This window comes from Stegostoma tigrinum, chromosome 1, assembly GCF_030684315.1.
Source record: "Stegostoma tigrinum isolate sSteTig4 chromosome 1, sSteTig4.hap1, whole genome shotgun sequence".
Classification (NCBI taxonomy): domain Eukaryota; kingdom Metazoa; phylum Chordata; class Chondrichthyes; order Orectolobiformes; family Stegostomatidae; genus Stegostoma; species Stegostoma tigrinum.
The window spans coordinates 82,543,109-82,557,885 of NC_081354.1; the positions used below are offsets into that span (position 1 = coordinate 82,543,109).

The 14,777-nt window shown below is 42.4% G+C and overlaps 1 protein-coding gene across 18 annotated transcripts in view; it reads right to left on the reverse strand.

The window, feature by feature from the left end:
• The window catches only part of LOC125458783 (prominin-1-A-like), a 240,952-nt gene that overhangs the window by 26,344 nt on the left and 199,831 nt on the right, over positions 1-14,777 (reverse strand). For 15 of the 18 annotated variants that reach the window (XR_009445857.1, XM_059646712.1, XM_059646723.1 and 12 more), the window contains 3 exons: positions 13,161-13,229; positions 2,302-2,391; positions 2,070-2,185 (listed from right to left, as the gene is read on the reverse strand). Coding sequence is in view for 16 of the 18 variants with exons in the window: in XM_059646712.1 (XP_059502695.1) it covers positions 2,070-2,185; positions 2,302-2,391; positions 13,161-13,229 (275 nt within the window). In the remaining 2 variants the exon portion in view is untranslated. Of the gene's footprint in view, positions 1-335; positions 420-2,065; positions 2,186-2,301; positions 2,392-13,160; positions 13,230-14,777 lie in introns of those variants that run through there. The other 3 variants (XM_059646735.1, XM_059646734.1, XR_009445860.1) reach the window with 2 other exon arrangements.

Here is a 14,777-nt window from a genome sequence, read left to right on the forward strand (position 1 = left end):
GAGTGAAAGACAAAATAACATTAGTTGCAAAAATAAATTAATATTGAGAGATGTGACTTTGAACATTGAGAATTTCTGCATGGTCTAAAGTTGCATTTATGCAATACCTAATAAAAGCTAAACATTTTCAATTGCTATGGAGCACAGTAAATTGAATGAACAGATATTTATGAATGTACACACAACATACTCATGCTGGTTAATTTTAAAGGAGCATGCAAAGTTAAGAGATTTTCAGTAATTAGCTTCAGGAGGGACATATTTTAAGTAATTACAGACAAAATACCTTTTGGAAAAAGCACTGCCATGCATAGGTGCATTATAAGGTAATTTACCTTACTAACATTGGACTTTGTGTAGTGAATGCTCATTATGATAACCATTACTACCAATTTCCAGGCTGCAACAAAATGTTTACGCTATATGGGTAAGCAGAAAAAAAAGTCTTAGGTTTTCAATGACGTTTTTTTAAGAAATAAATGAAGCAAAATGAAAAACAAAATCTCAAATAAAAGCAAAATATTGTGAATGCAGAAAAATTGAATCTGAAAATGTTGGAGAATGTCAGCAGATCTGACAGCATGTGTGGAGAAAGAAACAGACCTTAATGTTTTAAATCCAAAATGACCTTTTCAGAATGGACTCAAAACGTGAACTCTTTCTCTCCACAGATGTTGTCACACCTGAAAATGAAACTTGTTATGTTGCTAGTTATTTCACATTCAACTCAAAACAAAACTAAATTATACATCTTCCAATTCTGGATCTGCAATATAATCCTATGCTAAAAGGTATCTAAGTAGACATTAGGTGCACTGCAGCAACTTATATTGAGGGCTATTTTATAATACCAATGTTAATGTATATATACAGCTTAATCTATCTTGTAAGCAAATAATTCAAAGCAGTTACGCAAATAATATTTTTCGTTGATTTCTTTCACTCTAAAAATTGTGACCATTAAGTGTTATTCAAATTATTCTATTTATACATATAAATATAGTTTCACCCAGGTGTTGATAATAACACACAAATATAACTTGCTTTACAGCCTATTACCTTGTCAGATTTACAAACTTAACCCCCAAAGTCACTCATTATTAAAATAATTTCTTACGTTTTCATGGGGTATTCTCAACACTACAGAAATACAAGAAATGAGAATACTGTTAAAATGCACAGGAAATATTAAAAGCAGCACATATTTTGCTGAGGACAATATCAATGTGCAAATTTTATATTCCACATGTGAATTTTATGATTTTTTTTAAAAATTGGAATTACAATGGAGATATGACAATATTTCTCTGCGTGCAATATTGATTAAGAGCAATAGCAATAATGATCATTTAAAAAAAAACTGAAAAATTGTGGAAAGGGTATCAATGGTTATCACAAAGTAAAATGCCAAGTCCCTGAGACAGAGGAACTGTAGAGAAGAAAAGGAACATACAGGATTTAGAGACAAATAGAAAACGAACAGCAAAATTTAGTTCTATCCTCTATGTACAAAGATATAGCAGGGAAAATCTTCAGAGAAACAAAAGACTATAAAGAATCAAGTGGGAGAATACAATGTCGGGAAAGACCACTATGTTTGTTCAACACAAGGAAAAAGTCTTGTCAGTTCAAACTTAGAGTTGCAAATCATTAGCAAACTTGCTAGTCAGCTCTTCGTGGACAATGATGTTTGACCTATGTGACCCAATCTATGAAACTGGCAAAAGGAACACTAAGTTCATTGAGAGTAGCTATAGAAATGTGTGTTCCGTCGGTACGTTTTCACAACAGATTGAAATTTGGGAAACAAATTTGTTTCTTGTAATATACTGAGGTGCATGTTGTGCATCTTTCCCCAATACTGACTTTCCTCCAATCAGCTCCAAATTGAAATGAAAAATTATTTGAAAACCTGATTTTGTTTATAAATGCTATCAAATCAAGGCCTGTGTTTTCAGAAGAATTACTAATGACAATTAGGTGTTAAGAATTCCTTGTGTTTCAAAAATATACAAAAACTATGGGAACATTCAGAAACCAGTACAGACTTTGTTTTAAGATCTACTCACTCATCATATACATCCTCTGTATCCATCCGCCGATAGAATTTGGCCAGTTTCACAGCAATTATAATACTTGGTATTAAAAATACTGTGCAGCATCCAAGGCTGAACCAAAAACCATTCTAAAGTAAGCCATGAGAAAAGAAGATAATGAAATCAGTCATTCAGTCAAAAGCTTAACTAAACATAACGTAAAAAAAGCAGTATTGCATCACACAATTGGTGGAAATATTCTTACCAGCGAATCCACTATAAAACCGCACAGTATCATATCAGATGCATCCACAGCATTAGCAATTGGCTTACAGACCGCAACTTCATTGTTCATCTGCAAAAGTAAGCAAAATATATTTTATGAAGAAAAATTGACTGCTGTTTAATGCTAATTATTCACTTTAATTGTTCATAGGATGTGGACATCACTAGCTAAGCCAGCAGTTATTGTCTATCCCTTAATTTCCTTTGAGAAGATGGTGGTGAGCTGCTTTTCTGAACGGCTGTAGACTGAGTAGCAGGTACACCCATAGTGTTGTTAGGAAGTAAGACCCAGAATTTTGACTCATGACAACAAAGGAACAGCAAGAAAGTTGGAGGTCAGTATGGCATGTGGTTCAGAGGGGAACCTGTAGGTGGCATTGTTCCCATGAATTTGCTTCTTAATGATAGAGGTTGCTTGTTTGGAATATGCTGTTGAAAGAGCCATGAATTGCTGCAGATGTCTTGCACATGGCACACACTAAGCTTTGCTAGTGGAGCATGTAAATATTTAAGATGGTGAATGGCAGGCATATTAAGCATTTGTTTTGTTCTGGACAGTTATAGAGATATAGAACTGAGACTTAAGTTTTTTCAGCTCTCAGTTTGTTGAGTTTCATTGGGGAGTTTCTTGCTGCAAGGTCTAGCGAACTTTCGTGTCATGCCTTACCAAACTCACCACATTATCAGCAAATTGTGTCCCATGGCATTCCTATTGCCTGATTCTAATTCTAATCCCACAGGCTATACTGCCTGGATATCCATCAAAAAGCATGCATCCCTGCTGCCAGTGCCATTTTGAAAAGGCCACTGAACATCTGGATGAACACTGGTGTCTGAAGCTGCCCTGCTCAATGACAGACATTCATGGAAAAGACATCAGACAAGGGAAAATTATTCTCTCACATGAAGTCCTGGTGGACCAGGTAATGAACAGGAGCATTGCATGCCAGCAGACTAGTGCGGCCTATTTCAAGGTCAACACCCAGGTCACTGCCGTCTCCATATCTGGTGGAATGTCCAGCAAAGTTGCAAGAAGATCAGTAACCCACTCTGTTCCATCGGGGTAATGTCATACTTTTGTCTCTTTTGTATTAATTCACAGGATGTGAGCATCACTGGTTAGGCGACTATTTATAGCCCATCTCTAATTGCCCTGAGGGCAGTCAAGAGTCAGCCAAATTTCTGTGGGTTTGGAGTCTGTGGAATCACATGTAGGCTAGGCCAGGTGAGGATGGCATTAGTGAACTAGATAGGGTTTTCTGACAATCGACAATAGATTCATGGTAGTCATTACACTCTTAACTCCAGATTTTTAATGAATTCAAATTCCACCATCTGCGGTAGCAGGATTCAAACCTAGGTCACCAGAACATTAGAGATAATGGGAACTGCAGATGCTGGAGATTCCAAGATAATAAAATGTGAGGCTGGATGAACACAGCAGGCCAAGCAGCATCTCAGAAGGGTCTAGGCCCGAAACGTCAGCTTTTGTGCTCCTGAGATGCTGCTTGGCCTGCTGTGTTCATCCAGCCTCACATTTTATTATCACCAGAACATTACTTGGGTCTCTGGATTAACAATCCAGTAATAATATCACTAGGCCATTACCTCCCACTGAGTCTGCTACCTCACACTAACTCTTCCATGGCACCCACCTTCCACCAAGTCTCATGTTCTGCCACTCTATCACCTGCAACATCTTTTTTCATTTGCCTGTATTTCCTCATCAACCTCCCACTAGACTAACCCTGCATGGCCTCGATGCAGCATACTCACTTGTTCAGGAGACCTCACCAACTTTCAACCACCTGCACCAGCACTAACAGCTGGGCCACCCTCTTTTGTTTCACTCAAACATACTCAAGTCAAGGAAGGTCCACTTGCTCTGGCAAAAATATCCTCAGTATGTCAGAATAGACTAGATATGACCACCTCACCAAAATTCCAGGGGCAAAAGGTTCCATTGCCAAGCAGGCTACCTCCATCGCAGCTGTAGAACTTAGGACAATAATGTGATGCGGTGGAGGGAAGGAAAAAAACAAACCTTTTGAGGACACTTTGGTGGCCTAGGAGACAGTGCACAGTATAAAAAGTAGCATTGTTTGCACTGTATGTTATTTTAGTTGTTTTACAATACATGTGTTTGTTTTGACTCCTTGCGTAGCCCCAAATACAACTCAGTCAGCCCGAAGCATAACTTCATGTCCATACACTATTTACCATAGTCAATGTTAAGAGCCTTCTGCAGCCTTTGGAAGCAAGATGAACACGATGTAAATAGGGCAATGTTTTCTGTTTTCAGCATTACCCCTCATGGTCAAACATCTCCATTTCTTCCCAGTCTCTGTGCACAAAGGCATTGGACTGAATGCAGTGGTCTGCAATATGTGGGGCAAGGGGAAGCACAGAACACAGAGAACCAACTTATTTGCTTTGCTAGGGATTAGGGAAGCCATAGGCTAGTTTCTGCACAGTGCATGAGTATGTGTGTAATGTTCTTGCTCTCTGAAGAGCCTCACAATGATGGGTTCTCCAACCCTCTCCCTCACAGGTTGAGACATTTACCCTGCACACTCTGAATGTGGTCACAGTCATTTTCATTCCCATTGCATAGCTCTGATTTCCCGCACGATGGAAAGTGACAGTGAAAGGTCTTCAGGCAGTGGTTTCTACATTCTGTCTCTGTGTCAGTGAAGCCTAGATATCCAGATCTCCTTCCTCACAGCTCTTCCTGTGAATTGCAAAAGCTTCATACTTCCCCACATCACCAAATGAGCCTGCACCTAACAATCATTTCCTCACAGCCCCTGGCATATGAGGTGACCAGGCCAGGTATAGTCATACATTGCTCCTCTATGCTCCCACTTCCTTAAAGCCAGGGTGTTCCTGACCACATTTGAAGACCCCTTCCATATTACCCCATTCCTGCCTATGCTTTACCACATCTCTCCCTTACAAATATAGTTGCTCCTTTCACAACTGTCATCCTCCAGCCTGCAGTCCCCAGTCTCCATGAATAGGCTCCTAAGTCTCCCTGCAGACAGCATGGCTCCCTTGTCCATCATACCTTCCTTTCCACTAATCTTTCTAGATGGAGATGATGGCGTGACCAAGGCCTGCCCCTTTGAGCAAAATAATTGGATAGCCCTGGTTGCAAAGTGCCCTTACTGCTGGCTGTACATTTTCCCAAATGCATTAGTCCTACCTCTGGACTAGCCACTATGGAGCCACAGGACTGTCAGTGACCCACATCCTGACCTACAGAGGTACTGATCCTCTCACCGAGAACATCCCGACCAGATGTTTGACCATGGCAATCCCTTGGACTGGTATTAGAGACTGCCCTCAACTTATTGTGCTAGGACCTCCTGACTACTGGGTGCCTCCATGGACCTCAATGAGCGCTATGTCGCTAAAGCTATGAAACATGGCTACCTGCTGACTGTGCATGCTGTTTGTTCCCTGTGTACACTGCTGGCGCATATAATGAGATTGACATTTAATTCTGCTGTGGACCAAGATATCTACCACCGGCTGAGGAATGCTCATTGGCAAGGCAAGCTCCAAGACTGTGTGATGCATAATTTTGCATGGCAAGGAACGGCAAAGCAGGAACACTATGAGGACACAGATAGGTGCTAAAAGAGCAGTGAGCTTTCCTGAGATGCATGTGGCCCATTTTGGGAGGTGGGAACCTGCTCCTGCACATAAAGTGTCTTTTCAGTTGCCTTTCAATACTAGTTGTTGCCATGTCCTGGAGTGCAGGTCTATACTTCCTAACTGTCCTACAAGGGGGTTTAAGAGGTGCTATAAGGATTCAATCAATCTCAGATGCCAAAGACCTTGAACAAGAGTTGTGTGTGGTTTATGGCCATTGACTATGCCCATAGATGCAGTTGTATGTTGAGCAACTTGGAGGCTCTTCTGAGCTGGCAGCGAGCCAAAATCCCCAGGTACCCATCCTGACTTCCATGTGGAGCATTCCAGGCATTAAATTTGTTTGCAGAGGGTGAACCCTGTATTTCCTAGGGTCCTACCACATGTTATACACTTCCTTGCCCTGTTGGAATTCAGAAAATGCATTGCCTCGCATTTTTGTGGATTAAATTCCATTTGGCACTGTTCTGCCAACCTGACCAGCCGGTCTATATCATCCTATAGTCTAAAGCTTTCCTCCTTGCTGTCTACTGCACTGCCAAATTTAACTTAATCTGCAAACTTACTGATCATATCTCCTGCATTTGTATCTAGTTCATTAACTTATACTACCATCAAGGGACACAACACCAAATCCTGCACTGGACACAGGCTTTCAGTCACAATTATAACCTTTGACCATTACACTATGCCTCCTGCCACTAAGTTTTGGAATTTGTTTCGCATATTGCACTGAATTTCATGGGCTTTAACCTTCTTGACCAGTCTCCTATACAACACCTTGACAAAAGCTTTGCCAAATTCAGTGTCGACTCATCAATGGCACTACTCTACATACCTAGTAGCCTCTTCAAAAAAACTCAATCAAACCAGTCAGACATGATCTCCACGCTGACCAGACCATGCTGACTATTCTTGATTAGTTCATGCCTCTCCAAGTGGAGATTAATACTGTCCATTAAATTCTTTTCCAAGCATTTGCCTACAACTGATGTTAGATTCATTGACCTATTTTTCTCTGGGTTATCTCTACCACTCTTTTGAATAATCTTCCGTCCTCTAGCACCCCTCCTGTGGCCATAGAGAATTTGAAAATGAATGTGCCTCCCACACCTGGCATACATCTCATCTGGAGTTGAGGACTTATTGAATTTTAAACCGGCTAAAACCACTTATACCTTCATGCATAAGCTGTAATTTGTTCAAATATACCACAGCACTCCTTTATTTCTATACCTACATTGTTTTTCTCTATAATCAATAAGCGTGCAAAATATTCATTTAAACCTCATCTACATCTTCTAGTTCTTTCCCACTTTGGTTCCTAGGGGCCTTACTCTTTGCCTGGTTATCCTTTCACCCCTACTTCACTTATAAAATGCCTTTGGATTTTATCAACCCACCATACACACACAACAGCTGCAAGGATTTGGTCATGGTTCAAGTGCAACCCATCTGACTTGCGCAGATCCCAATCTCCTCAGAAATGGGCCCAGTGATCCATGATCACAAACCCTCCTGGAGGCACCTCTTTGGCCATGCATTCATCTGCTTGATCCATTCACTCTTATACTCACCAGCATATGACATGGGGAGTAATTCGGAGACTACAAACTTTGCTTCTCAATTTGCTATCTGGCTCCCTAAATTCTTGTTGCAAGATCTCACTCTTCTTTATGTCTACATTATTGGCACCAATGTGAACCACCTCCTGTGACAATTTGCCCTCCCTGTTCAGAATCCCCTGCAGCAATTCAGTGACATCATTGATTCTGGCCTTGATGGGGCACTACACAATCCTGGAGTCATGTCTGCAGCTGCAGGAGCTCTTAATGCAGGTTTACATGAATGATATCTGGACTTCAGGGTTAAATTCTTAGGAAAGATTATAAAATTAGGCCTGATTTCTAGAGAATTTTGACGAGTAAGGGAAATCTGGTCAAGTCTTCAACATAATAACTGGAGAAGACAGTAGATAAAGATAAACTGATAACTGATAAAATAATAAACTTCCACAGGTTAGAGACTATAGAATTAGGGGACATAGTCTAAAATTTAGGGCCAGACCGATCAGGACAGATGTTAGAAAGCACTTCTACACACAAATAATTGTAGATGTTTGGAAATCTCTTCCACAAATGACAGTGGATGTTAGATCAGTTGTTAATTTTAAATCTGAGATAGATACATTTGTTAAGCAAAGGAATTAAGAGATATGGACTAAAGGCAATTATATGGAGTTAGGCTACATATCAGCATGATCTCACTGAATGGCAGAACAGGCTCGAAGGGCTGAATGGCCTAATCCTGTTTCTATGTTCATCTCTTTTTTTTTCTCCCCATTGGTGGAGCTGGACTCTGGTTGCACTTCCAACACATAAAAACTGTTTCGACTGAAATGCAGTCTGGGGCTTTGCTATCCTTCTTCTGACTGATGGTCATCCATTCCATCCCTGACTTCACTTTCTTATGCTGTGGAGTGACTGCATCTAAAAACATGTTCTCCACATAATCTTCAGCCTCACAGATGCACACTGTGTCTCCATCCAATGCTCAAGCTCCAATATCAAGCACTCAAGCTGATCAAACTGGTGACACTTGTTGCAGATGTGGTCATCCAGACTGCCAGCAGCATCTAAGACTTCCTACATTACTGCAGGCAATGCAATGCACAGTACGTTAAATTATATTACTCTTTACCAAAGTATAAGGCAAGGAAAACATAATAACTAAGTTTCTTGTGTTACTAACTCTGAATTGTAAATTAGCATATTTATTGTCAAAATACTTCGGCTCCTGTGCCTATAAATTCTTTACTTCTCTATGCTTTTTGAGAAATTTACATTTTTCTAAATTTTTGGGATTGAAACACAATCTTAATAGCAACTGCTCAAACCCATTGACTCACACTTTCCAGTGGTGGCATTCCCATACTTTTTTTCAAACTCAGCCAAGCAGTTCAGTTCAGGGATCCCATAGTCCTTCAAATCCTGTCAACCCCAGAGGCTAACAGAAAGGTGCTGAGCCACAGTTCTCTTTATTCAGAGCCATAAAATATGCTCCTATGCAGATCCATCTCCTCCCACACCAGAAAGAAAAGAAAAGCGCTGAGCCTCGGCCCACTTTATTCACAGTCCCAGAATGTGTTCCCATGCAGGTCCAAGCTCTCCCAAATCCAGAAGGTCCACCACTGATCTGTCTGTTTCTGGGTCCTCACTTCACTAGCTACTCCAAGTGATCCTGTCTTGGAGCCCTCATCTCACTTGATTCTTTCCAAGATAGTGTTGGTATTCTTTAGTGCTGTTGGAGCTGCCCTCATCCAATCCAGGTAAGTAGAAAGCATTGCGTAACACTCCTGACCTATGCATTGTAGAATGAGGACAAGCTTTAAAATATTAGGATATGAGTTACACAGAATTTACGGCCTCTGATCCTTTATTATAATTGCAGTATTAATGTGGCTCATCCAGTTCAGTTTCTAGTCTGGATCAAGGTTAATAAAGTCTGATCTAAGTGGCCATAGTGGAACCCCTATGACTGTCAGTGAGATGGTTATTGCTGAGCAAGCACCACTTGACAGCAGTAATGACACCCACTTCCAGCATTCTGCAAGTAATCAAGAGTCAACTGTTGGGGCAGTAATTATGCAAGTTACATTTGTCCTGTTTTTATAGACAGTACATATATTGGACAATTTTCCACATTGTCTATGGATATCAGTGTTTTAGCTGTACTAGAAAGGCTTAGCTAGGTGCTCCAGTTTCCTCCCACAGTTGAAAGATGTGCAGGCTAGGTGGATCGGCCATGGTAAACTGCCCGAAGTGTTCAGGGGTGTGTGGGTTATAGGGGGATGGGTCTGGGTGGGATGGTCCAAGGGGCAGTGTGGACTTGTTGGGCCGAAGGGCCTGTTTCCACACTGTTGGGAATCTAATCTAATCTAAGTAAATGTGCTCAGCTCTGATGGAAATTTGATTCTGATTAAGGGGAGCTGGGATTAATCCATACAGGATTCTCATCAGAATCCAGGCCTGAGGAAAAACCAGTAAACCTAGGAAATTATACAAACTGGGCTGATCTGCCTTGTGTACATTGTCTGTGGATATCAATGTCTTAGCTGTACTAGAAAAGCTTAGCTAGGGAAGCAAGTCTATGGCGTGATTTAATACAGAAGAACTTGTGCCCATTTTCCTATTGTAAAATGGACACAAAGCGGGCCAATTTTAGACAGCAATGTCACACATCCAGAGGATGTGTCAAAAATATCCAACCAGATGTGAGATTGGGCCATTTTTCAGGTGTTCTCAGTGACTGCATAAAACAGTATAACATACGGGCGGCACGGTCGCTCAGTGGTTAGCCCTACAGCCTCACAGCGCCAGGGACCCGGGTTCGATTCCAGCCTCGGGTAACTGTCTGTGCGGAGTTTGCACATTCTCCCCGTGTCTGCGTGAGTTTCCTCCGGGTGATCCAGTTTCCTCCCACAGTCGAAAGATGCGCAGGCTAGGTGGATCGGCCATGCTAAATTGCCTGTAGTGTGCAGGGACGTGTGGGTTATAGGGGGATGGGTCTGGGTGGGATGCTCCAAGGGGTGGTGTGGACCTGTTGGGCCGAAGGGCCTGTTTCCACACTGTCTGCAATCTAATCTAATCTAAGTAAATGTGTTCAGCTCTGATGAAAATTTGATTCTGATTAAGGGGAGCTGGGATTAATCCATACAGGATTCTCATCAGAACCCAGGCCTGAGGAAAAACCAGTTAACCTAGGAAATTATACAAACTTGGCTGATCTGCCTTGTGTACCGGCAAACGGAGCTCCAGTATGATGAATACACTCATTTCACAGTTTTACAGTGTTTTTTTTTGACAGTTTATTCCCAGCAGGATCAACAGCAGAAGCCTGGTCTGCTGCAGTCAGGATCCCTCAGTGGAAGCTGAGGCTACCAACAAGAGGGGGTGGCCATGGGCACCCACATGGACCCCAGCTATGCCTGCCTCTTTGTAGGTTACTTGGAACAGTCCCTCTTCTGCACCTACACAGGCCCCAAACCCCACTTCTTCCTCCGTTACATTGATGACTGTATCGGCGCCGCCTCTTGCTCCCCAGAGGAGCTCGAACAGTTCATCCACTTCACCAACACCTTCCACCCCAAACTTCAGTTCACCTGGGCCATCTCCAACACATCCCTCACCTTCCCGGACCTGTCAGTCTCCATCTCAGGCAACCAGCTTGTAACTGATGTCCATTTCAAGCCCACCGACTCCCACAGCTACCTAGAATACACCTCCTCCCACCCACCCTCCTGCAAAAATTCCATCCCCTATTCCCAATTCCTCCGCCTCCGCCTCCGCCACATCTGCTCCCACAATAAGACATTCCACTCCCGCACATCCCAGATGTCCAAGTTCTTCAAGGACCGGGACTTTCCCCCCACTGTGGTCGAGAACGCTCTTGACCGCGTCTCCCGCAACACCTCCCTCACACCCTGCCCCCGCCACAACTGCCCAAAGAGGATCCCCCTCGTTCTCACACACCACCCCACCAACCTCTGGATGCAACGCATCATCCTCCGACACTTCCGCCATCTACAATCTGACCCCACCACCCAAGACATTTTTCCATCCCCGCCCTTGTCTGCTTTCCAGAGAGACCACTCTCTCCGTGACTCCCTTGTTCGCTCCACACTGCCCTCCAACACCACCACACCCGGCACCTTCCCCTGCAACCGCAGGAAATGCTACACTTGTCCCCACACTTCCTCCCTCATCCCTATCCCAGGCCCCAAGATGACTTTCCATATTAAGCAGAGGTTCATCTGAACATCTGCCAATGTGGTATATTGCATCCATTGTACGCGGTGTGTCTTCCTCTACATTGGGGAAACCAAGCGGAGGCTTGGGGACCGCTTTGCAGAACACCTCCGCTCGGTTCGCAATAAACAACTGCACCTCCCAGTCGCAAACCATTACCACTCCCCTTCCCATTCTTTAGATGACATGTCCATCATGGGCCTCCTGCAGTGCCACAATGATGCCACCCGAAGGTTGCAGGAACAGCAACTCATATTCCGCTTGGGAACCCTGCAGCCCAATGGTATCAATGTGGATTTCACCAGCTTCAAAATCTCCCCTTCCCCCACCGCATCCCAAAACCAGCCCAGTTCGTCCCCTCCCCCCACTGCACCACACAACCAGCCCAGCTCTTCCCCTCCACCCACTGCATCCCAAAACCAGTCCAGCCTGTCTCTGCCTCCCTAACCTGTTCTTCCTCTCACCCATCCCTTCCTCCCACCCCAAGCCGCACCTCCATCTCCTACCTACTAACCTCATCCCACCTCCTTGACCTGTCCGCCTTCCCTGGACTGACCAATCCCCTCCCCACCTCCCCACCTATACTCTCATCTCCACCTATCTTCTTTTCTCTCCATCTTCAGTCCGCCTCAACCTCTCTCCCTATTTATTCCAGAACCCTCACCCCATCCCCCTCTCTGATGAAGGGTCTAGGCCCGAAACGTCAGCTTTTGTGCTCCTGAGATGCTGCTTGGCCTGCTGTGTTCATCCAGCTTCACACTTTATTATCTTGGATTCTCCAGCATCTGCAGTTCCCATTATCTCTGCTACCAACAAGAGACCTTTTTAAGTATAAAACTTTAAAAATAACTTCCCTAATGTGCCAGGAGCATCAGGCATCCTTGGCTTCACAGTGTCATTGAACAATTAATTGCACATTACATCTCCTACCCTATTGCATCCATTTTCTACTCCAGTCCCACAATCTGCACCAAAATTTTCCCCACAAACAGGTTTAATCAAAACATATGGGAGCATCAGCTACAATGGAAATAACAATAAAAAGTTGATGGAATAGGTAAAAATAATAAAAATGGCAAGATTGTTAATGACATGACAGAAACAAGAGATAAAAACAAAAAAAAGAAATTAAAACTACTAATGAGAAATAAAGTCATTGTGAATAAATAAACTTACAAAATGATTCTGACCAATCCTGTTTTGATCCTTGTCACACAAAAAAGTATTTTGAAATAGGTTACCTTATGTAATTCAGCGCTAGTGAATTAGAATCACACGAAATTGGTAACTTATGAGGGGCTAGCAAACACAAATCAAATCTATTTGAAAAAAGATAAACTTTCCACAAATGTAACACAAACATAACAATACTCACAGCATCCTCGATCCACTCTGAATATTCAGTAATGTAGCCAACTACAGTCTCGCAGTAATTATACATTTCCTAGGAAACAAATGCATTTTTAAAAATGCCTTCATTACATGAAAGGAAGATTTGTCTTTATAGACTGTAATGATCCCAATTGATGTCACCACTGTTCATGTCAGATCTCAGATTAAGACATATTTTATCAATGAAACATAACCACAGGAGGCTGCAGATTTGATTTTAACAAAAAAAGGTTAGTCCACAAAAAAAGGTAAAATAACTCAAACCAGACTATCTACATATGATCATTCGACAGATTTCAAAACATGCACCAAAACAAAATCCCATCTATTTAGTAACACCACCACTTTTACAGTTAATCAAAAGCCACAGTTAATTCATTTCCCTACCAAATCTGTCCACTTGACCAGACTGTACTTCTCAGTTCTGGTTCTGTGAGTTGTGAAGCCTTTTCTTTGACACTGAACTCTTAGACTTTCTCAACTGTAAATAATAATCAGGGTTCTAACACCTGTTCTGAAAGTTTTCACAGACTGCAACTCTTAAACTAAGTTAACTTATTTTGTTAACTGATCTGAAAAACTTCCTTTACTAGGAAACAGAAGAAGTTGAATCTCTTGTCAAGACGAAGAAGGAGGCTTATATAAAGATGAGCATGAAGGCTCAGTTAGGGTGCTCGAGAGTTACAAGCTAGCCAGCAGGGATCTAAAGAGAGAGCTAAAAAGAGCCAGGAGGGGGCATGAGAAGTTTTTGGCAGGTAGGATCAAGGAAAACCCTAAAACTTTCTATAGGTATGTAAGGAATAAAAGAATAACTAGAGTAAGATTAGGGCCAGTCAAGGACAGTATGGGAAGTTGTGCATGGAGTCCGAGGAGTTAGGAGAGGCACTAAAGTAATATTTTTCATCAGCATTCACACAGGAAAAAGACAGTGCTGTTGAGGAGAATACTGAGATACAGGCTATTAGACAAGACAGGATTAAGGTTCATAAGGAGGAGGTATTAGCAATTCTGGAAAGTGTGAAAATAAATAAGTCCCGGGGCCATATGGGATTTAACCTAGGATTCACCGGGAAGCTAGGGAGGAGATTGCAGAGCCTTTGGCTTTGATCTTTATGTCGTCATTGTCTACAGGAATAGTGCCAGAAGACTGGAGCATAGCAAATGTTGTCCCCTTGTTCAAGAAGGGGAGTAGAGGCAACCCTGGTAATTATAGAACAGTAAGCCTTACTTCGGTTATGGGTAAAGTGTTGGAAAGGATTATAAGAGATAGAATTTATAATCATCTAGAAAGGAATAATTTGATTAGGGACAGTCAACTCAATTTTGTGAAGGGTAGGTCGTGCCTCACAAACCTTATTGAGTTCTTTGAGAAGGTGACCAAACAGTTCGATGAGGATAAAACAGTTGATGTGGTGTCTTTGGATTTCAATAAATTGTTTGATAAGGTTCCCCACGGTAGGCTATTGCAGAAAATACGGAGTCATGGGATTGAGGGTGATTTAGCGGTTTGGATCAGGAATTGGCTAGCTGTAGGAAGACAGACGGTGGTGATTGATGCGAAATGTTCATCCTGGAGTTCACTTACTAGTGGTGTACTGCA